The following is a 26919-nucleotide window of genomic DNA, read 5'->3' as shown; positions in this document are numbered from 1 at the left end:
AACTGAGCTGGCTTCATGGGGTGTTTTTCAGCAAATTTAACTCTTGCCTGTCTATTTTTTGAATTGATGAATGGTTTGCATCTAGATGTGAACCCTTTGTATTTACTTTCATGGAGTCTTCTCTTTACTGTTGACTTAGAGACAGATACACCTACTTCACTGAGAGTGTTCTGGACTTCAGTTGATGTTGTGAACGGGTTCTTCTTCACCAAAGAAAGTATGCGGCGATCCACCACTGTTGTCATCCGTGGACGCCCAGGCCTTTTTGAGTTCCCAAGCTCACCAGTCAATTCCTTTTTTCTCAGAATGTACCCGACTGTTGATTTTGCTACTCCAAGCATGTCTGCTATCTCTCTGGTGGATGTTTTCTTTTTTTTCAGCCTCAGGATGTTCTGCTTCACCTCAATTGAGAGTTCCTTAGACCGCATGTTGTCTGGTCACAGCAACAGCTTCCAAATGCAAAACCACACACCTGTAATCAACCCCAGACCTTTTAACTACTTCATTGATTACAGGTTAACGAGGGAGACACCTTCAGAGTTAATTGCAGCCCTTAGAGTCCCTTGTCCAATTACTTTTGGTCCCTTGAAAAAGAGGAGGCTATGCATTACAGAGCTATGATTCCTAAACCCTTTCTCCGATTTGGATGTGAAAACTCTCATATTGCAGCTGGGAGTGTGCACTTTCAGCCCATATTATATATATAATTGTATTTCTAAACATGTTTTTGTAAACAGCTAAAATAACAAAACTTGTGTCACTGTCCAAATATTTCTGGACCTAATTATACATCTGTGAGGTTGCCCCAACATAGGGCCACCACCAGATTTACACTGTTATCACACATGATTTTCCCTGACTCCAGGTTCAGTGGAGACAGGCATTGCTGAAACTCACCCTGGATAGCTGTCCACAACTCTGTAGCTGTGTTACTGCATTCTTCTATGGATTTTATATTCAACACTGCCTAATTGTGTTGAGTCCTGCCAGTGTTGTATGCAGGTGTAGGGGATTCTGTCTGCACTGTTGGAATGCATGTTGTCTGCAACACGCTTGTGTAATGCAGGCACAGATTTATTAGAGAAGTAATAGTGACTTGGGAATTGGTACTGGGTGACTTCCACAGCCAAAAGGTTCCAGGAACCATCTGTATCACCTAGCAAAAAGGCAGCTTTTCCATGGCGAACAGTTTAGATATTATGAAGTTCAAACTCTTAGCTTTGGCATGTGTAGGAAGAAATGATCTTTTATGTGACCACAACTGTGGGACCAAGGGCTGCCTGCTGTGCTGACAGAGTGTAGAGTAGGGTATATACGACAAACTTGAGGACTGTGAGGCAGGTGTAGGCAGAAATGATATGTGGATTGAGAAGCATGTGATGTGCTCATTGACACAGATGGGTCAAAGACACCAGGCATGTCCACTTCCATAACAGCTGATGGGCTTTCAATAACCACAACTGTAGTGGGTAAAGGAGAGGTTTAGCAACTGGAGACTAGTATGATTACACTTTCCATGGTGATGAAGGAAGAATAAGCAGCAGTCACTGTTGATGTTGCAGCCGGTGGTTGGGGATACCCATTAGGCCATGTTTTAGCACAATACATTTGCAAGAGTAACCTATGTCAGTAGAGAATATGCCGGTTCATGCATGTCGTACTAAAATTATTGGAATTTTTTCCACTACTGAGTCGTTGTTTACAAACTTGGCAGATAACAAAAGTTGAGTTATCCTTTGTAGTCTCAAAAAAGGTACAGTCTTGGCAACCCATCCTGTGAACTGCAGACCCACGACTGCTGCTGGCCACAGCTAGAGTTGTTGCTGAGAATGCAGTTCTTCTCAATGTTGCATCCCTACTAGTGATGAGCGAGTACTAAAAAGCTCGGGTGCTCGAGGCTCGGGCCGAGCATCCCAAGATACTCGTGTACTCGGCCCGAGCACCGAGCCCAATGTTATCCTATGGGAGACCCGAGTATTTTTATGAAATGACCCCCGGCAGCATGTAGAAACCCTAAAAATGTCACAAAAGTCTCAGAAGAGTGCTCAAATGACATGGCAACAGCATGGGGAAGACCCCTTGAAGCATTTATCACTCAAAAGTCACAGCTGTGAACAATTTTGTCCGAGTTTTACGCCATTTTTACAGACTCGCCAGAAAACCTTCCAAAATGACACCAAAATGAATTTTCATGGCGTAAATGTTAAGGGCACATACCCAATAGTGAGATAGAGCTGGTGTATGTTACTTTTTGAGATTAATACATGAAAGATTTTACGTAAAACATTGTGTGGCACTCCGATGTCCAAAACGCACGTTTTGTGCTTTTTACTAGCGATGTCGGTCATTTTTTTTTTCATTCTATCTCCCGTCGGTCGGTCTCGCTCTGTCGGTCTCTCTCTGTCTTGTTTGTCCCCCTCTCACAATCTGTCGGTCATTCTCCCCCCTCTCTCTTACTTACCGTTCCCCGATCACTGTTGCGGCGCTGCACAGCTGTTCACTAAACTCCGGCGGCTTTTCCTCTTTTGAAAAAGCCGGCCGCTCATTAATCAATCTCGTATTCCCTGCTTTCCTGCTTTTCGGCGCCTATGATTGGTTGCAGTGAGACACGCCCCCACGCTGAGTGACAGGTGTCTCACTGCACCCAAACACAGCAGCCGTTGTGTGTGTATACTGTGCAGTGAAATAAATAATTAAATAATTTAAAAAAACGGCATGCGGTCCCCTCAATTTTAATACCAGCCAGATAAAGCCATACGGCTGAAGGCTGGTATTCTCAGGATGGGGAGCTCCACGTTATGGGGAGCCCCCCAGCCTAACAATATCAGTCAGCAGCCGCCCAGAATTGCCACATACATTATATGCGACAGTTCTGGGACTGTACCCGGCTCTTCCCGATTTACCCTAGTGCGTTGGCAAATCGGGGTAATAAGGAGTTAATGGCAGCCCATAGCTGCCACTAAATCCTAGATTAATCATGTCAGGCGTCTCCCTGAGATTCCTTCCATGATTAATCTGTAAATTACAGTTAAAAAACACACACACCCGAAAAATCCTTTATTAGAAATAAAAAACACTAATAAAGTCCCTCATCACCAATTTATTAACCCCGACAAACCCTCCATGTCCGGTGTAATCCACGGACCTCCAGCGTCGCATCCAGCTGTGCTGCATGAAGGTGACAGGAGCTTCCGAATACACCGCCGCTCCGGTCAGCTTCACACAGCAACTAAGGTGAGTATAGTGATCAGTTGCTTTCACTGAGGTTACCTGGATCCAGCGGTGGATGCAGCGGTGGCCGCGGGTAACCTCAGTGACAGCTCAGCTGATCGCACTACTCACCGCCGCTCCGGTCAGCTTCACACAGCAACTAAGGTGGGTATAGCGATCAGCTGAGCTGTCACTGAGGTTACCTGGATCCAGCGGTGGATGCAGTGGTGGCCGCGGGTAACCTCAGTGACAGCTCAGCTGATCGCGCTACTCACCGCTGCTCCGGTCAGCTCCATTCAGCAACTGAGGTGAGTATAGCGATCAGCTGCTGTCACTGAGGTTAATCGCGGCACCGCTGGATCCAGCAGTGGCCGTGAGTTACCTGACTGACAGCAGCTGATCGCTATACTCACCTCAGTTCCTGTGTGAAGCTGACAGAAGTGGCGGTGTATTCTGCAGCTCCTGTCACCTGCATGCAGCAGAGCTGGACGCGACGCTGGAGGACTGTGGAGTACGCCGGACATGGAGGGTTTGTCGGGGTTAATAAATTGGTGATGAGGGACTTTGTTATTGTTTTTTATTTCTAATAAAGGATTTTTCGGGTGTGTGTGTTTTTTAACTGTAATTTACAGATTAATCATGGAAGGAATCTCGGGGAGATGCCTGACATGATTCATCTAGGACTTATTGGCAGCTATGGGCTGCCATTAACTCCTTATTACCCCGATTTGCCAACGCACTAGGGTAAATCGGGAAGAGCCGGGTACAGTCCCAGAACTGTCGCATATAATGTATGCGGCAATTCTGGGTGGCTGCTGACTGATATTGTTAGGGTGGGGAGCTCCCCATAACGTGGGGCTCCCAATCCTGAGAATTCCAGCCTTCAGCTGTATGGCTTTATCTGGCTGGTATTAAATTGGGGGGACCGCACGCTGGTTTTTTTAATTATTTATTTATTTATTTCACTGCACAGTATAGACCCGCCCACCGGCTGCTGTGATTGGGTGCAGTGAGACACCTGTCACTCAGCGTGGGGGCGTGTCTCACTGCAACCAATCATAGGATCCTGTGGGCGTGGAAAGCAGGGAATATGAGATGGCTGTGTGCAGAGCACAGCGCGCCCGCCGGTATAAAGGCTCGGTCACGCTGTGCAGGCCAGCCAATCACTGCAATTCCACAACTAACAGGGCTGTGGCATTGCTGTGGTCTGCCAGCCAATCCCTGCATGAGGGCTGGCTCTGAAAAGAGTGCCAACATGCAGGGATGAAGACCACGAGTACAGCACGAGTATCGCGAAATTACTCGGTACCCGCCGAGTAGCCCGAGTACAGTGATACTCGTGCGAGTACCGAGTAGTAACAAGCATACTCGCTCATCACTAATCACTACGTGTTTATGCGGGAATCGGCAATATAACTTCCTTGTCTTCCTCCTTTCTTTACCACCTCTGCATAGCTACATAGCTGCATGCCTCTGTGTTCAAACCAACTGAGGTCTCCAACATCATAGTCTTCCTCTTTGTTGTCTCAATCATCACAGTGACAGTCACCCTCCCCTGCCAGCCCTGACACCACAGTACAGTATGTGTGAGATTCAGGTATCTTAGTCTCTTTATCATCACCTGCATCACCGGGGATCAACATTTGATGACAAGGATCTGGATTCTGTTCAAACCCCACTTCGTCCAACCCTGGATCCAACTGAACATTTTGGACATCATGCAGATTCTTTCCTCTTCTTGAGTCTTGGAGTTTTTGGAGTTTGGAGCAGACCTCTGATGCCCATGGAATAGAATGTGTTAAAAGCTCTGCAGAGTCACTCATCTGTGGATCCTCACAGTCAGTTTGGCAGTTGAAGAGTTGTGACGTGGGGGTAACAAGGGTATTGATGTGCCACCTATGAGTACTGTACTATGTGTGAAGTGGAGAAAGAAAGACCACTTGATGCAGCGCTTGCCATCTATTGTAGCACAGGGTTTTTCTGGCCCTCATCTGCAAGTTGTACAGCTGTTTGGTTGCCAAAGAAAGGGAGTGGAGTAGCCCATCCAGTAACAGAAGTTGTCAGTTGTCTTTGGCTAGGACAAGCCGGTGTTTGTTTAGCACCTACCCCCATACACCTCGAAGACCAGGCTTATTCCCCTTTCCCCCATAACATTGGTATTTCTCATTGATGCTTGTTGTACCCTTTCCCTCTTTTAACCAGCTTATTTAAAACCCTAGTCCCACACCTGTCATTCACCTATCAGTAAATTAACAATCACTATTTAATTGATTAACCCCTTCATACTGGCCGATTTTCCATTTTTTGCTCCCCTTCTTGCGAGAGCCGTAACTTTTTATTTTTCTAAAAATCTTTAAATGAAACCATAACATTTACCATATAGTGTACTGGAAATGTCAAAAAAATTCCAAGTGCTGAAAAATTGCAAAAAAGTGTAATTGCATGATTGTTTTTGGGATATTTTGTTCATCGTGTTCACTATATGGTAAAACTGATGTGTCTCTGTGATGGCTCACTTCAGTATGAGTTCATAGACACCAAACATGTAAAGGTTTACTTTTATCTATGGGGTTAAAAACAATTCACAAGCTTATCTAAAAAAGTGGTGCACTTTTTGCGCCATTTGCCCTGACCCATAGCATTCTCATTTTTCGAGATCTATGGCTCAGTGACAGCTTATTTTTTTCATCTCGAGCTGCCATTTTTAATGGTACCATTTTTTTGCAGATATGTTTTGATCGCCTGTTATTGCATTTTGTGCGAAATTTGCAGGGACCAAAAAACATAATTTTGGCATTTGAAATGTTTTTGCTGCTATGCCGTTTACCGATCAGATAATTGATTTTATAGTTTGATAGAGCATTTCTGAACTCGGCTATAGCAAATGTGTGGGTTTTTTTAACCTTTTAATTTTTAATGGGGTAAAAGGGACGTGATTTGAACGTTTTGGTTTTTTAACTTTTTTAATATTCTAAAACTTTTTTTTTACTTTTTTTATTTTACTAGTCTCCCTAGGGGACTATACGTATCAGCAATCTGATAGCTTATTCATTTCTGCTGATCATAGCTACACTGCTGAGATCACCAGAAACGCTCATCTTTTGTAACAGGCAGGACTTGCTGTTAAAGGAAGTGAGTCATGATAGCTGAAGGAGTCATCACATGACCCTGTGTTACCATGGCAACCATCGACTCCTCATGATCACATAACTTCCAATGGTAGTGGTTGAGTAAGCGTTTACTTCTGCAGTCTTTCAGAGTTGGACAGTTTCTTAGGCAAGGTGCACACACTTGCAAGGTGTTTCCTATAAATCTTTCAAGCATTGCTCTTCAGCTTACTAAAATGCTGGATTTGTCAAGGTCCAGTATTTCTGTCCTACAATTCTGTGTCTGCTTGCAGATTGTCAGAGCACAAAGTTCAGACTAGTGGCATGACCTGTTTGCAAATGTAAAGGGGGCTTTACACGCAACTATATCGCTAACGATATGTCATCGGGGTCCCGGAATTAGTGACGCACATCCGGCGTCGTTAGCGACGTCGTTGCGTGTGACACCTATGAGCGAGTGTTAACAATCAAAATTACTCACCTGATCGTTGATCGTTGACATGTCATTCATTTCGCAAATATCGTTGCTGGTGCAGGACGCAGGTTGTTGGTTGTTCCTGAGGCAGCACACATCGATACGTGTGACACCCCGGGAACGACGAACAACAATGTACCTGCGCTCTGCCAGCACCGAGGTGGGTGTGTCGTTAATGTGGCTGGTCTCCACCCCTCCGCTTCTATTGGCAGGCTGCTGTGTGATGTCGCTGTGACGGCGAACGAAGCTCCCCCTTAAAAAAGAGGTTGTTCGCCTCCCACAGCGACGCCACTAGGAAGGTAAGTATGTGTGACGGTACTAGCGATTTTGTCCGCCACAGGCAGCGATTTCCCCATGACGCACAAACGACGGGGGCGGGGTCTTTCACGAGCGACATCGCTAGTGATGTTGCTGCGCATAAAGCAGCCTTAAATCTTTTTTTACGTACCGTTCCCCAGTAATCAGGAAGCCAGGAAAAAATAAAAGTAATGTATTTTTGAAGAAAAAAAATTTGACAACCTTTTTAGGTTTGCTTCACACAATTTTAATGATGTTTTTGAGGCTGTGTTTTTCTAGTTATTTGTTTTATTTTATTTAAAAAGTAACTAATTATATTAAATGTTTTCTTTTTTACACATTTCAATACCCTAATGATTACAAGCAGATTTGTGGAGGTCGAAGTCCTGAGACCCCAACTTAACCACTGAGCCCCCAGAGACGTTTGCAGCACAGCTTTTGGCTAAGCATGCATGCATAATGGATTATGTATTAAATAGAAAGCATAGGATCTGTAGCCTGTACTATCTATTGTATCTGTTCTTCATGTTGTATATGTGGTAAAGCATGAGCTGGAGACCCATGTCTCTTGTGTTGAGCACTTCTTAGGTAGGCACAAGAAGCTGAGCAATAGATGAATGTCTCATGACCTGGAACCCCATTCATATGAATGTAATCATTATAGCAATAAAATGAGAAAAAAAAACATTTCAAAGACTTAGGTGCTCTTAAAAGGGAACCAGTCACCAGGATTTTCATATATAACCTAAAGCCAGTGCTATACTGGTACTATCAGGCTGATTCTCTACATACCTTTAGTGGTTAGCTTGGGTATAGGTTTTGAAATCCAAGAAAGTAAAGTTTATAAAATCAGCATCTTCTTGAGTGACAGCAGCTGAGGAGCAGATAATATCTGGGTGGGTATTCATAGTTATCCCCTCCTTCTGTTAGGGGTACTTTGCACACTACGACATCGCAAGCCAATGGTAGCAATGACGAGCGCGATAGTCCCCGCACCCGTCGCAGCTGCGATATCTTGTGATAGCTGCCATAGGGAACATTATTGCTAGGGCAGCTTCACATGCACTTACCTGCCCTGCGACTTCGCTCTGGCCAGCGAACCGCCTCCTTCTTAAGGGGGCAGATCGTGCGGCGTCACAGTGATGTCACACGGCAGGGGGGCGGAGATGAGCATGACGTAAACATGCCACCCACCTCCTCCTCCCTCATTGCAGCCGGGACACAGGTAAGGCGATGTTTCTCGATCCTGCGGCTTCACACACAGCGAGGAACAACATCGTAACATCGGTCCTTCCAAAATTATGGAAATGACCAACGCTACACCGATCATACGATTTTAACGCTTTTGTGCTCGTTAATCGTATCCAAAATGATTCACATACTCCGATGTCGACAGCGACGCCGGATGTGCGTCATTTTCGATTTGACCCCACCGACATCGCAGCTGCGATGAACCTAGTGTGCAAAGTACCCCTTAGAATTAGCATAAGCATTATACAATCAACCTAGCAGGACCTGTGGTGAGGTCATACCCATGTGAACAGAAGGGACGGGGCCTCAGCCAACAGAAAAATGTTGCTTTCTGGCATCAGCCTTCTGGTTACCTGGGTATGACCTCACCACAGGTCCTTTTAGGTCGATTGTATAATGCTTATGCTAATTCTAATAGAGAAAGGGGATAACTATGAATACCACCCAGATATTATTTGATCCTCAGCTGCTGTCACTCAAGAAGCTGAAAATTTTATAGACTTTACTTTCTTGGATTCCAAAACCTATGTATCTGAGCTGACAGCTACAGGTATTTAGAGAATCAGCCTTATAGTGCCAGTTTAGTACTGGCTTTAGGTTATATATGAAAATCCTGGTGATTGGTTTCCTTTAAAATAATTAAGAAACATTCAGAAAAAAAACCTTTTTCATTTTTGTTAGCGATTAAAATATTTTACTTACTTTTATAGATTTAAGATTTAGAACGAAGTTTTGTACATTTTTAAGTATATTAAAAGACTATAAGTGACTTTGAGATTAAATTAAATGTTTGTTTACCGATTTTGGACATATCCAATGTAGAAATGATTAAGGAAAGCATGTCTTATACTTTTGTAATATCCTTTAATTGTATACTTACATACCGTATATTTATATCCATTTGGCCTACTTTTAAAACACCTTCTGGGTGAAATTGCTCTTTATGGTTCTTGCACATAATAGTTTATTATGTTTTTAAAATTGTTTGAGCTTCTGAGATAAAATAAAATAATTTAAGGGCCTAGTTTTTCATGCAGGTAGGAAAGGCTAAAATGCATTAATGGTAACTCGGCATGTAAAATCCAAACAAATTAATTAAAACAATAGAATCACTAATAGTGATGGGTGGCCCTGGTCTGTAAATGTCCAGATCCATGCTGGTTCAAAAATACCCGAGAACCAACCCTTGGCCCGGAGTTGACAGGGAACACTGGGTAACGGTTCAGTAACTCGGGTAATTTTAAAAATAAACAAAAGATAATGAAAAAAGGGAAAAGCAGGCGTATTATACTCACTGAGTCTTTTGCGCCACTTTATACTACTTCCGGGGCAGCTCATTATCCTTCATGCATATGCATTGCTTCCCCCGGCAGTCCCCGTGTCTCTGATTGGTTGCAGTCAGACGCGTCCCCACCCTGTGTGACAGTGTGTATTACTGCAACCAATCACGGATGCTGATGATGGTGTAAAAATAAATAACTAAAAACAAACATTTGGAAAATCATTACAGAAAAAGGATACAGCTACAGACTGCAGCCCCCAGCCATGCATTTATCTTGGCTGTGTATAAAAAAAGAAGGATTTAAAAAAATGTTCTTCCCCTGATTTTGATGCTCAGCCATGATACAGCCAACAGCTGGGGAATGGTATTCTCAGGCTGGGGAGACCCATGCTTATTTTTCCTCCCAGCCTAAAACTAATAGTCTGTTGTTGCCAAGGATTGTTGCATCCACTAGATGCATCAATCCCCGAATTTTACCCTGCCCCTGGTCATCCTGGTGCAGTGGCATTTCTGGTAAAAAGGGGTTAATAACAGCTCACAGCTGCCACTAAGCCCTAGATTGTTAATGGGAGGTGTCTATGAGAACTTCCCCATTACTAATCTGTAAGTGAAAAGAAATAAACACAAACACCAACAAATCCTTTATTTGAAATCTAAATAAAAAACACTGTCTTTCACCTCTTTATTAACCCTTAAAACACCCAGGTCTGACGTAATCCACACGAGGTTCCATGAGAATTCCAGCTCTACTACATTTGATGTTACGGCGTGCAGGCACAGAATGTGCCTGCCACTGTGTGCTTCAGGCAGAGAATGACTTAGCCACAGGGATGAGTGGTGACATCAGGGCACTGTTCTGGCAGTTTCCCATCACTTTAGACATTTTTTAGTACACTATTGTGGATGGCTACAGTTCTATTCATACCTAAAAAGATGGCTACAGCAGATTTTGACCACATAATGGTCAAATTATGTCTCACAAATTATGGGCTCTGTTCCTCCTATTATGCATTGTGAAAGTTAAAGATTTGGGACTAGAACAACATTTTAGAGAAAACATTTTTTTTCCTTTTCACATCCACATTATAAAAAGTTCTGTGATGCATCTATAGGTTCAAAACACTTAACACACCTCTAGATGAATTCCTTGATTTGTTTAGATCCAAAATAGGGTCATTTGTGGGGGGGGTTCTGCTGTTTAGGTACCTTAGAGGCTCTGCAAATCCGACATGGTGCCCGCAATCTATTTCAGCCAAATTTGTATTCCAAAATTTATATGGTACGCATTCCCTTCCGAGCCCAGCCATTTGTCCAAACAGGTTTCTGGCCACAAGTGGGGAATCAGCACCCCCAGATGAAGCTGAGTAAGAAATCGTGGGGTCCATTTTTTCGTTCTATTCCTTGTAAAGTTAAAATGTTTGGGCTAAAAAAACATTTTAGAGATAAAAAAATGTTATCACTCCATTTTGTGTGAATTCCTGTGTAGCTCCTCAAGGGTTTAAAAAAAATTACTGACCTCATTTTGCAGTATTTGAGAAATGTGGTCTTTAAACTGGAATCACTTTTGGGAGTTTTCCAATATATTGGCCCTTCAAAGTCTATTCAAATTTAATAGGTCGCTAAAGAAACAGGTCTTGTAAAATTCTTGAGAAAATGACAAATTACTGCTAAACTTTAAGGCTACTAACATCCTAACAATATAAACTGATGTTTCAAAAATGATGCAGTGTAAATTAATCATATGGGAAATGTTTAATTATTTAGTATAGCATGACTGTTTTTTTATGATAACAGAGCTTAATTTACACACTTAGGCTAGGCATTTATAAAAATTTGGTCATTTGGATGTTAGTTAAAATGAAACCTCTTAAGGATTAAAACCCCTAAGGAGAAAGGTCATGGGCGACCAGGGACAATCCTGAAGAATTCAGAGAGTAATGCAAACAGCTTACTTTATTCACTTAGGCTAGGCCTAATAAAATGTGGTCATTTGTCTTTAGGTAAAATGACACCTTTTAGGAGTTCAAACCTTTAAGGAAAAAGGTCATGGGCGACTAGTTTTAATCCTGATGAAGTCAGAGAGAAAAAGTAATCTCAGAACAATATCAAAATATGCTAACACTCATCAGCTGCAAGACATTGGCTACGCTGAATTTGTATTCTATAAGTATTTCTGTTTTACACAAGTATTTTTATGTAGCATCTTAGAATATAAATTACATCAGTCACAAGCTGTTATTTTCCACAAAGATACCAAATGCACTTTTTTAATTGAAACAGTAATTATATTTGATTCTAGTGTAATATTAGCATCAACAAACCAACAATTAACACCACGGTGATAATTCCCCTAGATGATTAGTTATAAATGCATTGATATACAATGTTGTTTGTCATTCAAATTGACACAAAAGCAGTTTCTATATTATTTGTTCTTTTTTTGTAGACTTTGCTTTGCCTTTGCAGTTTGTGCTCTCCTATGTATTTGGCATAAACCTCTTTTTGCATTGCAACACTATGGCTTGTTTCTTTTATTTCTGTTAAACAAAACTCCCTCATTCTACAAATATTTCTTTTAATTCCATATAATAGCTTGAACATGTAAGTAAAGCTAAAAATTAATGAAAATAACATTTATTACAATGCTTATTTTCAATGGTAAATAGCTGAAACTCATTGATGCTTTTTTCTTGAAAAATTAAAGTGAAGATCCAGTTTGGAGCAATTTATTGACAACATAAGAAAATTCAAATTTTGGCATTTCAGTATTATCAACTATGAAATTCCTTACCATCCTTACCAAAAGAAGATGTGATTGGGGATTGGATTTAGATTCCCAAAAATATTCCTGCTGGTACCAGGCATGGCTTACTTGTTCTTGTGATGGACAGAATGAAGCAATCATAATGGACTGACAGGCCTTGTGAGCACTATATTGCAAGGATAAAGGCAACAAATTAATAGTGTCTGCATTCTACTATTTGTTCTAGCATGTCAATGACATATTTAAAGTTCCTACTGATAATATATTATATTGAGGATTTACCAGTCAAGTAGTTATTTATTACAGTATAATCTTCAATAAAATTAAGGCTTGACCTTAAGACACCAATAGAACTAGGATTATCATTGGCATATATAGAAAATGGGTATGAGTGAACCTCAGGCTCGAGGCTTGGGGTTCAGGCTTGGAAAATGATGTAAAAATCCCCGTGGTGAGTCTCGCACTGTACTCATGTCTGAGTAATAACCTACACTGTGTGCACTGCTGGAAGTGTTTGTTCATCGCTAATTAGACTTTAAGCCAGCGTACTGAGATCTTTTGTTTGTGGAAACCTAATAAAAAAAAACAACGCCACCCACCTTCGGAAATGTTTTTCTTTAGGCCCATAGTAAAACACTTTCGAAGAAAAGTGGGCAGTGTTTTTTGTTTGTTTTCATTCTCTGTGAACACAGCAGCTCAGTACACTGAATGAAAACCTAATTTGTGACAAAAATTTCCAGCAGCGGGCACGATGCAGGGTATCACTCAGATACCAGCAAAGCGCAATACTCACGACAGGGATTTATACGTCATTTTTCGAGCCCAAACCCCGAGCTTGAGGTTTGCTCATCTCTAAATAGGGGCTTCAAAATAAAAATGGATCAAATGGGACAAAAATGTAGAATTTTGTCCCTGTTTATTTACTATTTTATCTTTCTTTGTAGTCATCAGTCTTAGTCACATTGACAATACTCCCATTTCTTGAAGCCATGTTCTTTTCATGATGGATGGACTTATTTTCGACTGCCTTGATTGCTTAAAATTGAGTTCATGTGGAGATGGGGGTCATAAACAAGTAATGAAATTTTGAAGTCCAGCTCACCATGTGGCTAATCCTCATCTTATATGGAGCACTGGCAATACCCTTGCCATAGCCAGTGTAATGCAAAAGAAAAAAGGTTAGCATTCATCTTTGACATACAAAATCTTTTTTTATTTAATCCAGTTCATATCCAGTGCATCTCAAGGCAGACAGTGAATGCATAAATAGTGTTTTTAATGTGTTTTAGGTATACACGGCAACCTTAGTCATCAACAAAATCATAAAAATGAGAAGATATTGTATGTCAGAGCTGGACTTCTACTTTTTTTCTTTTAGATAAACAAACAATCATCCTTATTCAGGAAACTAACCAGAATCTGAGCAACTCTTTTAATGGCCCTAGCAAACACATGACTATGTACCACCTTGGAAATTCTTAGTGAATATGGAGTGTCCTAAACTAATAGATCACAGTTACCTATTTTTGATAAAGGGACAATACTAGATATTTCATGCTTTCATATTACAAATTGCCTTTAAAGCTTTAGTTTCTACAATCCTGAGTCCATAGTGGTCAAATCGTACGTTTTTTTTGTCCCTTAGTAAACCATTAGTATAACAATAGATATAAATTGCATAAATTGATTCACCTTATGTTTCTTATTTTTGCATATGATACATATGCTCATAATGCTTACGTTTACTATTGCTTGCTTTATACAATTATATATGTGACAGTTATCTTGATGGAAACGTTCCGTTAAATTCTGCTTTTATTGAAATTATTAAGTAACAGTTTTCAAATGAAGAGTGTAAACCATTTTTCTATGTGACTTACGTTGTATACTGTTCAGATTGTATTACTTCAATGGAGGTATGTTTAGGTTCAGATTGCATGACACATGAGTGCTGTTTTAAGAAATGTCTACACACGAGCTCTCATAAACCTTTATTCTGTCTTTAGAATTTGGAATGATTGGAGATCATACAATTAAAAGTCAGCGGCCAAGATCTGTTCATGAGAAAAGGGTCACCCAGGAACAAGCTGATGCTGCTAAATTTATGGCACAAACTGGTAATACGTTAGTTACATTTTTCTACTTACTGTTATCAATTTTAGCAAAATCACTGCATGCTTCCATAATCCTCTGCATATTTGTCAGTTTTTTTCTAAGCTGATACATTTTTTTAATCATTTATTTTTTCACCAGTTACAGTTCCATAAATAAAGTAGCTGCAAAGTAGACAGCACACATCCATTGCAAGTGTGGCTAACTAACCCTGCTGTTCTGCTGTCCCTTTAAACATACAGATGTAACAGATCTATCTGCACTTCACAGCTTAGATACTTATTGACCTATTTTGGTGACACATTCTTTTCGATGCAAGGGCTTTAGTGTAGCGGTCATGCTGACCTGTGCAGAAAAATATGGTACATCTGTAAGTGGAAAGCTAATAAAGAAGTGCCAGCAGACTTAAAATGCAAGTTGATCTAACATAAAAAGACATTTTTTAGCATTCCCAAATATATTTTGTAAAACTATCCAAGCCTTTGAAATATTTAAAAGTGTAGGTTTATTTTTTCCCCTTAGGCTCACTATTGTTTTCTCCTGCTGAAATGTTATACATGATGTATATGTATAACATATGACAAGTAATTATATTGATATCATTTATTTTTTATCAAAATTAGACTTTAATTTACAATATCAGGATTTCCCCTCATATTTGCGAATGTTATAAGTGGCCTTTTCATACAACTTGCATTTTAGGTTTTGTGTGTTTTTTTCTGTTTTTATTTTAATTTAATATATTGAATTGAAACAGTTAAACTGCTGTGATGAATTTGTGTCATTTTTGTATGCATAAACAGACCATTTTTCTATCCAAGTCTATCTGGGGGAATTATCTAGCACTGAAAGAGTTATGGCATATAACGATTATATATTAGATATTAAAATTGTGCTCTCAATTAACAGATGGCAAATTCCTTCTTATTCTTTCGTAACATGATGAAATATGGCAGAAAGTAGGCAGCTGTGAAAAACACCCAGATTAGACATAGATGATTGCAGTATTTATAATTCTCTTACATACATGTACTATTTCACATTTCGGCTAACAATTAGGTTACAGCATTACATATATGATGTTATTATGTTAAATTTCAGATTTATAGAGTGTTAACATTTTCAGGATCTCTTTTGCTGGTGTTAATACACAGATTTATAAGCAGAGTCAAATTGGGGAGCCAGGAGCCGACCAGTAACATTGGCCCACTGTTGAGCTAAATATTACAAAATCCTTACTCACAAATTCACCAATGCTTCCATAAAATAATATACTGGGTAGTTTGTTAATTGATTGATGAGATGCTTTCCTTGTCTGTACACACGGAAAAAATTTAATTGTGCCAGCTGCTGCTCATATAGTTGGAGGGAGAACCCACTCCTGCACCGATGCACACAAAACCTCAATCTATTAGCCGCAGCCCCCTGATGAAGCCAGTCATGGTGAAACATGTTGTGGAGGCTATTAGCTGAATGGTTTTAACCCCTTCAGCCCCCCGGGCACTTTTCATTTTTGTGTTTTTGTTTTTTGCTCCTTTTCTTCCGAGAGCCGTAACTTTTTTATTTTTCTGTCAATCTTGCCATATGAGGGCTTGTTTTTGCAAGATGAGTTGTACTTTTAAATGAAACCATAGGTTTTACCTTATAATGTACTGGAAAACAGCAAAAAAATTCCAAGTGTGGAAAAACTGCAAAAAAAGTGTGATCGCACAATAGTTTTTGGGATGTTTTATTCACCGTGTTCATTATATGGTAAAACTGATATATCTATGTGATGCCTCAGGTTGGTGCGAGTTTGTAGACATCAAACATGTATAGGTTTCCTTGTATCTAAGGGGTTAAAAAAAATTCACAAGTTTGTCCAATAAACGTGGCACACGTTTTGCGCCATATTCCGAAACACGTAGCGTTCTCAGTTTTCGGGATCTATGGCTGAGTGATGGCTTATTTTTTGCGTCTTGAGCTAACATTTTTAATGGTACTATTTTTGCGCAGATGCTACATTTTGATCTCCTATTATTGCATTTTGCGTAAAACATGCGGCGACCAAAAAACATAATTATGGCGTTTGGAATTTTTTTGCCACTACGCCGTTTACCAATCAGATTAATTGATTTAATATTTTGATAGATCGGGCATTTCTGAACACGGCGATACCAAATATGTGTATATTTATTTATTTTTCAACCCTTTAATTTTCAATGGAGTGAAAGGGGGGTGATTTGAACTTTTAGACTTTTTTTTTTATTTTTTAAAACTTTTTTTTACTTTTTTTATTTTTATTTTACTAGTCCCCCTAGGGGGCTATAGTGATCAGCAATCTGATCGCTCTTATCTATCTGCTGATCACAGCTCTGATCACAGCTCTGATAAACAGCAGATACAGTCACTTCCTGTTTCCCTCTGCTCCGGGCCGAGGGAAAAAGAAAGTGAAACATTATAGCTGCAGGCGTCATCACATGACCCTGTGCTACGATGGCAATGGCGGTAAGTTAAAAATCATGGCCGCGCGCATATAGCTCTCGCTGCCAGACTTTGGCAGCGAGATTTAAGGGGTTAAATATTGCGAGTGGAAGCGATTCCACTCGTAACATGCAGGCACACATGTCAGCTGTTGAAAACAGCTGATATGTGTGCCGACCGCCGCGGCCTGCCCGCGGCAGGAGGCGGGGCTTAACCTGACACGGTCCATGACGGATAGCTCCGTCCAAGGTCGTGAAGGGGTTAAATAGGCAGTGTAGGGTGAAATTGATATACATTTAGAGTTGAGCAAGTATTGAAATATTTGTGTTCGCTATACTCGGAACGAGTACTGTGTAATACTTGCATATTCATTCCGAATAGCGAGTACAATGTAAGTCAATGGGATATGTGAGTAACTTTCTGCTTTAATCCAGCAGAAAATTACTCGCATTTCCCAATCAGTGAATTATTACTCGCATATCCCATTGACTTGCATTGTACTTGCTATTTGGAATGAGTATGCAAGCATTACACAGTACTCATTAGTCATTACGAGTATCACAAACACAAATATTTCGATACTCGCTGAATTCTATTTACAATATATAATATACCAGGATATTAGTCTACTTTATAGCGAGCTTTGGTCCGCAGCCGTTTTTCTCACCTCCTTAGAGATGATTTCTCTTTTGCCCTATTTGCCATTTTTAGATTTGGTCATTTAATTTGGATAATAATAAAGCTTAAATATTAATGATTTTTATTTAGGGTACCTCTAATTGCCCCTAGGGCAAATTGTGTTTAATCACTGCTGCACAGACACACAGTAAAGGATTCACCTGTCTCACCATGGGCTGATTTTTGGGAAAAAAATAATAATAATGCCATGATAATAAAAGTTGAGAAAAAAATAGAGATATATGTAGATTCTTATGTGAGTCAAAGTTTAGTTCAGTTACCACAAATTTGCATACAGTACATACAGTATATTTTTTGCTGGAATTTAGATTCCCTTGCAAGATACATGATAACATTTAGACCTGAGTTCCACTTGTGCATAGCTTCTGATGAGAAAGCATCGGAAACAATATGCTTACGACCCTCTGCTGCTAGTGTGAGCCGAGGATCATGCAACTATAATCCAATCTTGCGATCATATCACAGCTGCAGAAAAGAGGGAGGGAGCCTATCCCTGCATACATTGCACTGCGGTCAGATGACATGCGAGTGCAGTGCGATGTTTCACATGCACCCATAGACTTGTATGGGTGGGTGTAAGCCATGACTCGCTGCCAAGCGAAGAATGCTGCGCATCATTTCTCATGGCCATAGGGCATGAGAAATGAGAAATCAATAGCAGATGGACACTGCCCCATAGTTCTGCACTGGTCTGAGTGCAATCCGATGCTTTATTGGATTGTAGTCATCTCTGCAAACCGCAATTGGAACCGAGGCCTTATACAAAACCTGCATAATAAATGGACACAAACCAATAAAATATTTTTTTAATAATTCCTATTATTTTTCCTTTATGTTCAAAATAGAATGACACAGTCAATAATAGTGTTAATTCACGGAATGTTTCACGAGTGCAAAGTCAACATTTGCTAGATGTACAGTACATCTTTCTGAAGCAAGTAAGATATGAAGAACATAGATCAGATGCATGCAAAACCAACACTTTATGAAGACATCATAGATATACCTAGGGAAAAACTCTTTTACAGCATTTTTTACCCCAGAACATCTCAATGGGATTGTCCACTTGCCAATTACTGCTATACAGTGTCCACACAGACTCCTGATCATTTAATAAGGTCGATTCAGGGAAAACTCCTTATTCAAGCATTTTTTTTTGTCCCAATGGCTGCGTCTACATGCCAATTCATACTCTATGATGTTTTTTCAGACTGTGGATCATTTACTCTGGATGACCTGAGTCATTATCTTCGAACGTAAAAAAATAACACTCCTTTTAAAAAAAGACTTTGTGTGTTTGTGTCCCTTTATTATGTGGATTTTTCTATACATTATATAACGGTTTGGGAAACCAATTAACTCACATTTCATATCCAGCTGCTAGCGTGGTTTATTCATTATTTTTTAGAGATACATAATATGATAAGTTTAGTAAAAAAACCTGAAAGTTTCAAATTGTATGAAATAATAATATTCAGTATAATGATGTTTTAAATTAAGAAAAAGTAAAGTTTAATTTTCTAAGATATTATCTCCATTTATTCTTCAGTAAGTAAATTAGCCCAGTCTTCTGTAGAACTATAGCTTGTTATACTGGTTTTGACTTTTAAGTTCCTGCATTCCCACTAAAATAGCTTCCATCTTAGTACCACAATATCAGATGGGAACCAATCATGAAACTTATCCCATTGTTGAGTTTTTCAAAGGAATCCTCAGTTTGTCTCTGGATATCTTCCTGAGATGGACAAAAAAATATTTAATGCAGCATGTTGGTGTCCCAGTATGCAAGACACACAGTGCAAAGCTATACTGTTTGCATCATCTATAGTTAGTTCAGAAAAAAATAAAAATACATATTATGATGCAACTTATATGTGTAAAATTATCTTTGTTATAAGAACTGAAAAGACAAGAAACAAGAGGAACGCAAATGGTGTCTCATCCGATGGTATCAGCAAAAAATTATTTTAGGTGCCTTAACCTGATGAGGTTGTGTAGAAACACAACTGCTATAAACACGTGGTATAAATGGCTGCTGTACCCATGGAAACAGCAATGGAAGTGGGTGGAAGGAAAGTGTTAATCTACGCTGCCAAAAGAAGGTCGCTGGAGATTGATGAAGATTAAAAGTTTCGGATTTTATTGTTCTACGCGTTTCAGAGTCATGCGACCCCTTCTTCAGGAACAAAATCAATGTACATTATAGATTTTGTTCCTGAAGAAGGGGTCACATGACTCTGAAATGCGTAGAACAATAAAATCAGATATCTTCATCCATCTCCAGTGATCTTCTTTTGGCAGCACGGATTAACTCTTTTCATCCACCCACTTACATTGCTTTAAAATTATCTTAGCACTATATAAATTAGTAAGTTTTAAACCTGACAAATTGATTTCAATATTTTTACATTATTTTTATTTAAAGCACAGTTTTACTTTGTGATACCTCATTAGGAACAAAAAAGAGTTAGAAAAATAAGTTATTTTGTGTATTAGCTACAGACTTTTAAAATATTACAGTTCTTTATAAATGCTTAGCCATAAGCTATTTTGTAGCAATTTCATATGGTTGTCCGTCTGTACAAGTAATATATCCTTTTTTTTTATTTTATGTGAATAACCATAAAACAAATAATGAATATTTCAATATATTACATTTTCTTTTATATATATAAATATTACTTTTCATGAAATAGTCAAATGCCAGACAGAAACATTTGTTAAAGGCAAAACTATTCCTCTGGGCTTTATCATAGGAGATCATGGTGTTATCTTGAGTTGGTCTATTTAACTAGCCAGGTCACTTTCTAAAATAATTTATTTGATAAGTCAATAAGATAATATTTCCATTTGGCCAGTGCAACGTTTAGATACATCAAAAAAAGCCATGTTGTATGTTAGCACAATATGTAAAATCTATTGATTTTCAACATTTCAGGATACATCTGTTGTTTACAAAACAGGGAAAAACATATTCCATATTTTTTGTAATGATACACATTGATGTATTATAAAAATAGTTACATTATCAAAAATATATAAAAAAATATATAATGTAGACATACTATTCATATGGTAGCTTTATGTGCAATGAAGGCATTGATATGACTAAGTTACATATTAGGGTTTATAATTAGGGATGATTAAATATCTCAAATATTCGGCTTTGCGAATATCCGACGAATAGGTCGCCACTATGCGAATATTCGATGCACAATGTAAGTCTATGGGAAGCCCGAATAGTTCAGAATAGTTGTTATTGGGGTTTCCCATAGACTTACATTGCGTATCGAATATTCGCGAATAGTCGAATAGCGGCGACCTATTCAGCAAATATTTGTGAAGCCGAATATTTGAGGTATTTAATCATCTCTATTTATAATGCTAGAAATTCGTGGGAAAAAACTTTAAAAAATGATCTACACATATAAATTACTGTGTTAAATACCAAGCAGGTAAATACTTGAATCCGTTTGGAGCTAACAATTCTTAAATCACTTTATCATGTAAAAAAAAATCAAATAAGATCACACTACTGTATATTATGCTGTTTTTGTACAGTCGGCCTAGTTGATTAATAGGATATATTGTTTTTTCACCTTGTCTGGGGCATGAATGAGCCAATGAATAAATTTAGCACATCAAAAATCTGTTATGTTGGATCAATTTTTTAAGGTGTTATTAAAACAAATCATTAGCTTGAAGTAAAATAAATCTGGAAGTCTTTCCAACAAGCCAACTTTTTCCTTTTTTTATACACAGGAGTAATTCTGTCAGGGTCATGCAGTAGCATTATGTCTTGTGGATGCGATGTCAATATAGTGGGTGATTTATGTAGTACTAGATTATCTAATTCAAGTGTTCAATCAGTACTAATGTCAAAATTAAAGTTTCATAACAAAATAACAAGGATAGTTGGCTTATGAGTAGAAATGAGCGGATAATTTGAAGTTCAGGCTTGGTGGGTACAGTTGGACTTGAGATAGTTTGGATTGGGACCCCGACTTGACCTGAACCCTATTGTAACTCAGTGATTGAGCAGTTCGGCTCTCCGCCCACATGAAATGAGCTATAAAAAGAACACTTCCGGGGAAGGTAGGGTGGGATTTTCTTTTTTTTTTTCTACACATTAAATCGGATAACTCTGATTTTAGCCCCAAAGTAAGACGCATGCAGAGTTTGAATGGCTCACACTGGGTAAAATCAGAGTGTACCCGAGCAATGCTCGATAGAGTGGTTTGTATATCTAAAGCATACGAACTCCAAACGCAAACACAGATTTTTTTGTGAAGTCCATGTTTGGATTGAACACCAAACTCTACTGTTTGGACTCACTCATCTTTACTTATGAGAAGAATAAAAATCAAATAAAAAATTATAACAATATCAACAAAAATGTAATATCTTGTAGGTGAATGAAAACCTTGTTTAATTTGTTTCTTTCTAAAATACATTGTTTAGAAGAAACAGTTGTGCACACTCCTGCTACATAACATTTCTAGAAACAAATTAATGCATATCTGTAATGCCTAGGTGTCTGCTTATATACTTAATTATACAGATAGAAAAAGGTAAAATGCTTGAGAAAAAATATATTTTCCATTGGTTTAACAAGTAGTAAAGGTCTCAAAAAGAACATGTGTGTTTATGCACTCTATGTTTAGAAAAACAATTGAAAAAGTGAGCCAAGGATAAACTGGAGATAATGTACTACATACCACAATACCGTATCTCAGTACCTTGTGATTATATTGAAAACTATTATTCCTACTGGATTAATTGAAATCTTTCTTCACTTTCCTAAAATAAATCTTTTTGAAGATTAAACATTTATCAGCTATCCACAGAATAGTTGATATCATGTATTTATCACTGGGGGACCCACTAACAGTAAAAATTGGAAGTCCCATTTCCTTTGCTTTACTAGAAGTCATAAAATGGATCCAGGGCTTCCACATTCACTAGAAACAAGATTTTCTCACTGTTTTCTGGGACTATTAGCTTTAATTATTTCTTCTTGGTTTTCCATATGCCTGCAAAATGCAGAACCAATATAATTTGCATATATAATATATTTTGGTGGGACTTTTTGTCTGCTACATTCACATTAAGGCTGGAGTAACACTTGCGAGTGACGTGCGCGAGTCTCGCATCACCCGTCATGGCCGCACACTCTCCTGACAGGAGCGGGTCGGATGCATGTATTTCTATGCAGCTGAGATGCTTGTGTCCAGAGAGTGTGCAGCCAGGCCGGGTGATGCGATGTGAGACTCACAACAAGTGTGACTCCCGCCTAATACTATACAAAGCTAAAAGGAAAAAAATGTAGGACATGCACAACTGTTCTCAAATTCTTCTATGATCACTGAGATCCCCCATGATCAAACATTTATATCACTTATCCTTGGATATGAGAAGAATGCAGTTAGTTAGTCATCCAAATTTTCATTAAAAGATAAATATAACTGCGTTTTCAGTATGAACATGGTTTTTCATGTATGAACACACATAGGTTTCCCACATGAACCATTGAGTTAACTCCTTTTTTTTCCTTATAAAATTGGCTTTAAAATAGTCGTCCTACATATTTAATCTAAAATCATAAATATAATAATAATTTCTCCTCTTTGAACACTATTAATAAAAATTAATATATATATATATATATATATATATATATATATATATACTGGTAAAGTGCTGCTCCAATTTTTGGATTCTTAAATTGGAGCAGCAATTTACCAGTTTTGGGGCAAAATCCTTCCAATCAGTCTCACACGATTACAATATTCAGAAGTAATTAAAGCCAGCACTCAGCAAAAGATGAAAAAAACGCCTTCTATTGGCCCTTAGGATACAGCAACACTTCAGTCACAAGTGACTTTTGTCAAGAAGTACCTTGCTACTTGGTACTGCTTGACAAAAGTCAATTGTGACTGAAATGTTGCTGTATCCTATGCGCCAATAAAAGGCGTTTTTTTTTCATCTTATGCTGAGTGCTGCCTTCAATTACTTCTGTATATATATATATATATATATATATATATATATATATATATATATATATAAAAGATAAAAGACAAACTTTATTCCTGTGCTGGTTGTCGTAAAAATAAAATCTACTGTTCCTTTTTTCTAGAGATCACAAGTAATATGTCAAATCTTTATAATCTTCTCTGACATTTGTTTTTATACTACTGTAGTCACTAATACACCAGATCATCATCATACACCATTTACTTCTAGTATTGCTCTCTTCCCAAAAGGCTTTACAGCATAAAGGATAATGGCTTTCTCTTCTAATATTACTTCTACTAGACTTTATTTGTTTTGCAGCCAAAACCAGTCATAAGTGTAAAAATTCAGTAAGTGTTTTGTTTATACAAGTTGTCACTTATATCACTTGCGTGCGGGGTACTTTTAGCATCATGCACAGTAAAATTTTGCTGTGAATCTGAAAAATGTGTTTTTAAGCCGTCTTTAAAAATCTAACAATAAAACAATCCAAAAATATTATAACAAAACATACAAATTTAATAATATAATAAATTTTAGATTACTTATGGATTTATATTGGTTTTGATATTATGTTTGGAATACAAATTACAAAATTATTTCTAGTCATTCAATTCTTTTAGAGAAAATCTCTTTACTACTTAAAATGTTACTTCCAAACTGGGAATATTCCCATTTTGGAATTTTTGTTTCTGTCTCACTTTTATATTTTCATCAACATAAAAATATCCAAGTGAAGTGAAATTGCACACAAAACAGGATTCCTCAATGGGGATTTTTCATGGTGTTTATAGAGTGGCAAAAATGAACTGGAAATATCATTCATTGGTTGAGTATGAATATAGAGATACTAAACTTGTATTTTTTTTTCTTTAAGTGGTGAAAAAATATATATATACATATATATATATATATATATATATAAATAAATCTTATAAATCTTTGTATATGTACATATATATATATATATATATATATATATATATATATATACACAAAGAGAAATATTACCTTTTTTAAAAAAAATTCCTTTGGAGGACTTGAGTCTGCGATCATCTGATCACTTGTACTACATACTATAATATTAAAGTATTGCAGCATATAGTAAACATTTCACAGAAGTATAGCGATTTAAGCCTGTCCACAGTTGCTATAGCAATCATCCCAATATAGCTCCTCAGGTTAGCCAATGGGCACATGGAAAGGTGCCCCCTCTCGACTATATGCTTTAAAAGGCTCTGTCATCAACATTTAGGAGATTAACAGGCAGGCGGAGCTCAGCCAGTGTCAGCTAAAAATGATGCAGGCTCAGCTCCTGAAACTGCATAAAAAATGAAGTTAAAGACTGTATTGCCTATTGTATTCTCCTTTACTGTTAAGATACAGTAAGATTGGTCCACATAAAAACTAAGAAACATGCCTTACATTAATTCTTGTACTGGGTAAAGATTGTTTTACACCAGATGTTATAATGCAGTTTTTGGTGAATATTTTTAAGCTATGTTTAAGCTAAAACCAAAAGATATTGCAAATGAAGGAAAAGCTATAATGCTGTAATTGGATTTGCAGTTTTTTTTAAAAGTTTTGGTGCAATTTGTCTTTAAACTAAAAGTTTAAGAGGATGAAAAAATTAATAGAAGGGTATCTCCTTTAGGACCCTAGCACATCTATATCATACCCAAACATTTTACGTTTGGAAAAAAATCATCAAATTCACAAAGAAAGCTACAAAAAGGGCAATAAAAATGCTGTGTATACATGCTTTTTAATAGTAGTTTTTTTTACTTATTTTTTTCACTTACATAACATCATTAATTCCACAGCAATTTGCAGACATCATCACTATCCCTACTATCTAAATTCCCTATCAGTATGCAAGTATGTCCTTAGAGTGTGGGAGAAAACTGGAATACTTGGATGAAACCCACCCAAACAAGGGGACAACATACAGACTCTTTCCAGAAGTTGTCTTTAGGGGAATCTAAACCAAAGACTTCAAGGCAGTAAAACAATAGTGCTAAGTCACTGTGCTGCTCATAAAATTGTCTAAAGTACAACACAGTAAGCTAACTAAGGCTAGGTTCACACACTGCGTTTTTTTGACGCTGCGTTTTTGTGCGTTTTTTGCGGCAAAAACCGCACAAAAACGCACCCGCGGCAAAAACACTTTTTGCTGCTTTTTGCTGCGTTTTTGCTCACTGCGTCTTTATGCGTTTTTTATCAGTGAACAAAAAAAAAAGGTCTGATGTCATTTCCTTCTTTAATGTGTTCTTCATTCTCCACTAGTGTATGCAGAAGAGCAGACAGCTGCAGAACTACAAGGCTCAGCATACTCCATCCAATAGTGTATGCAGGAGAGCAGACAGCGGCTGCAGAACTACAAGGCTCAGCATGCTCCATCCAGGACTGTATGCTTGAGGGAGAGTCAGGGGGAGCAGACCTACAAGGCTCAGCATCCTCCATCCAATAGTGTATGCAGGAGAGCAGACAGCAGCTGTCGAACTACAAGGCTCAGCATCCTCCATCCAATAGTGTATGCAGGAGAGCAGACAGCAGCTGTCGAACTACAAGGCTCAGCATCCTCCTTCCAGGACTGTATGCAGGATTTCTTTGCCCCCCCAAACAAAAAAAATGACGTGGGCTTCGCCATATTTTTGTATGCTAGCCGGGTACAGCAGGCAGGTACGGGCTGCCCCCAACCCCCAGCTGCCTATTTGTACCCGGCTGGGAACCAAAAATATAGGGAAGCCCTTTTTTTTTAATTATTTCATGAATTTCATGAAATAATTTTAAAAAAAAAATGACGTGAGCTTCGCCCAATTTTTGAGTCCAGCCGGGTACAACTAGGCAGCTGGGGATTGGAATCCACAGTGCAGGGTGCCCATGCTTTCTGGGCACCCTCGCTGTGAATTGCAGTCCCGCAGCCACCCCAGAAAATGGCGCTTTCATAGAAGCGCCATCTTCTGGCGCTGTATCCAACTCTTCCAGCTGCCCTGATGCCGGGTGGCTCGCTGGGTAATAATGGGGTTAGGGCTAGCTGTACAGCTGGCCCTAAGCCCGAAATTCATTGTGTCACGCCAATATTAGACATGGCCACCATGAATTTCTAGTAAAGATAAAAAAAAAACACAACACACAGAAAAATATTTTTATTAGAAATAAAACACAACACAATTTGTGACTCCATCTTTATTGAAATAAAGAACCCCCCACCGCAGTAATCCTGGGTCAAGGGTCCCGCGCC

General features: G+C 38.5%; 1 protein-coding gene across 7 annotated transcripts in view; it reads left to right on the top strand.

Moving 5' to 3' along the window:
* Positions 1 to 26919, top strand: part of ADGRB3 (adhesion G protein-coupled receptor B3) — a 1441017-nt gene that overhangs the window by 364260 nt on the left and 1049838 nt on the right. For 5 of the 7 annotated variants that reach the window (XM_075340252.1, XM_075340251.1, XM_075340250.1 and 2 more), the window contains one exon: positions 14393 to 14503. The exons of the other annotated variants lie outside the window; for them this stretch is intronic. In XM_075340252.1, the coding sequence (XP_075196367.1) occupies positions 14393 to 14503 (111 nt within the window). The remainder of the gene's footprint in view (positions 1 to 14392; positions 14504 to 26919) is intronic. 7 annotated transcript variants of the gene reach the window in all.

This window comes from Anomaloglossus baeobatrachus, chromosome 3 (assembly GCF_048569485.1).
Source record: "Anomaloglossus baeobatrachus isolate aAnoBae1 chromosome 3, aAnoBae1.hap1, whole genome shotgun sequence".
Lineage (NCBI taxonomy): Eukaryota > Metazoa > Chordata > Amphibia > Anura > Aromobatidae > Anomaloglossus > Anomaloglossus baeobatrachus.
This window is presented reverse-complemented; position numbering and strand designations above follow the sequence as displayed.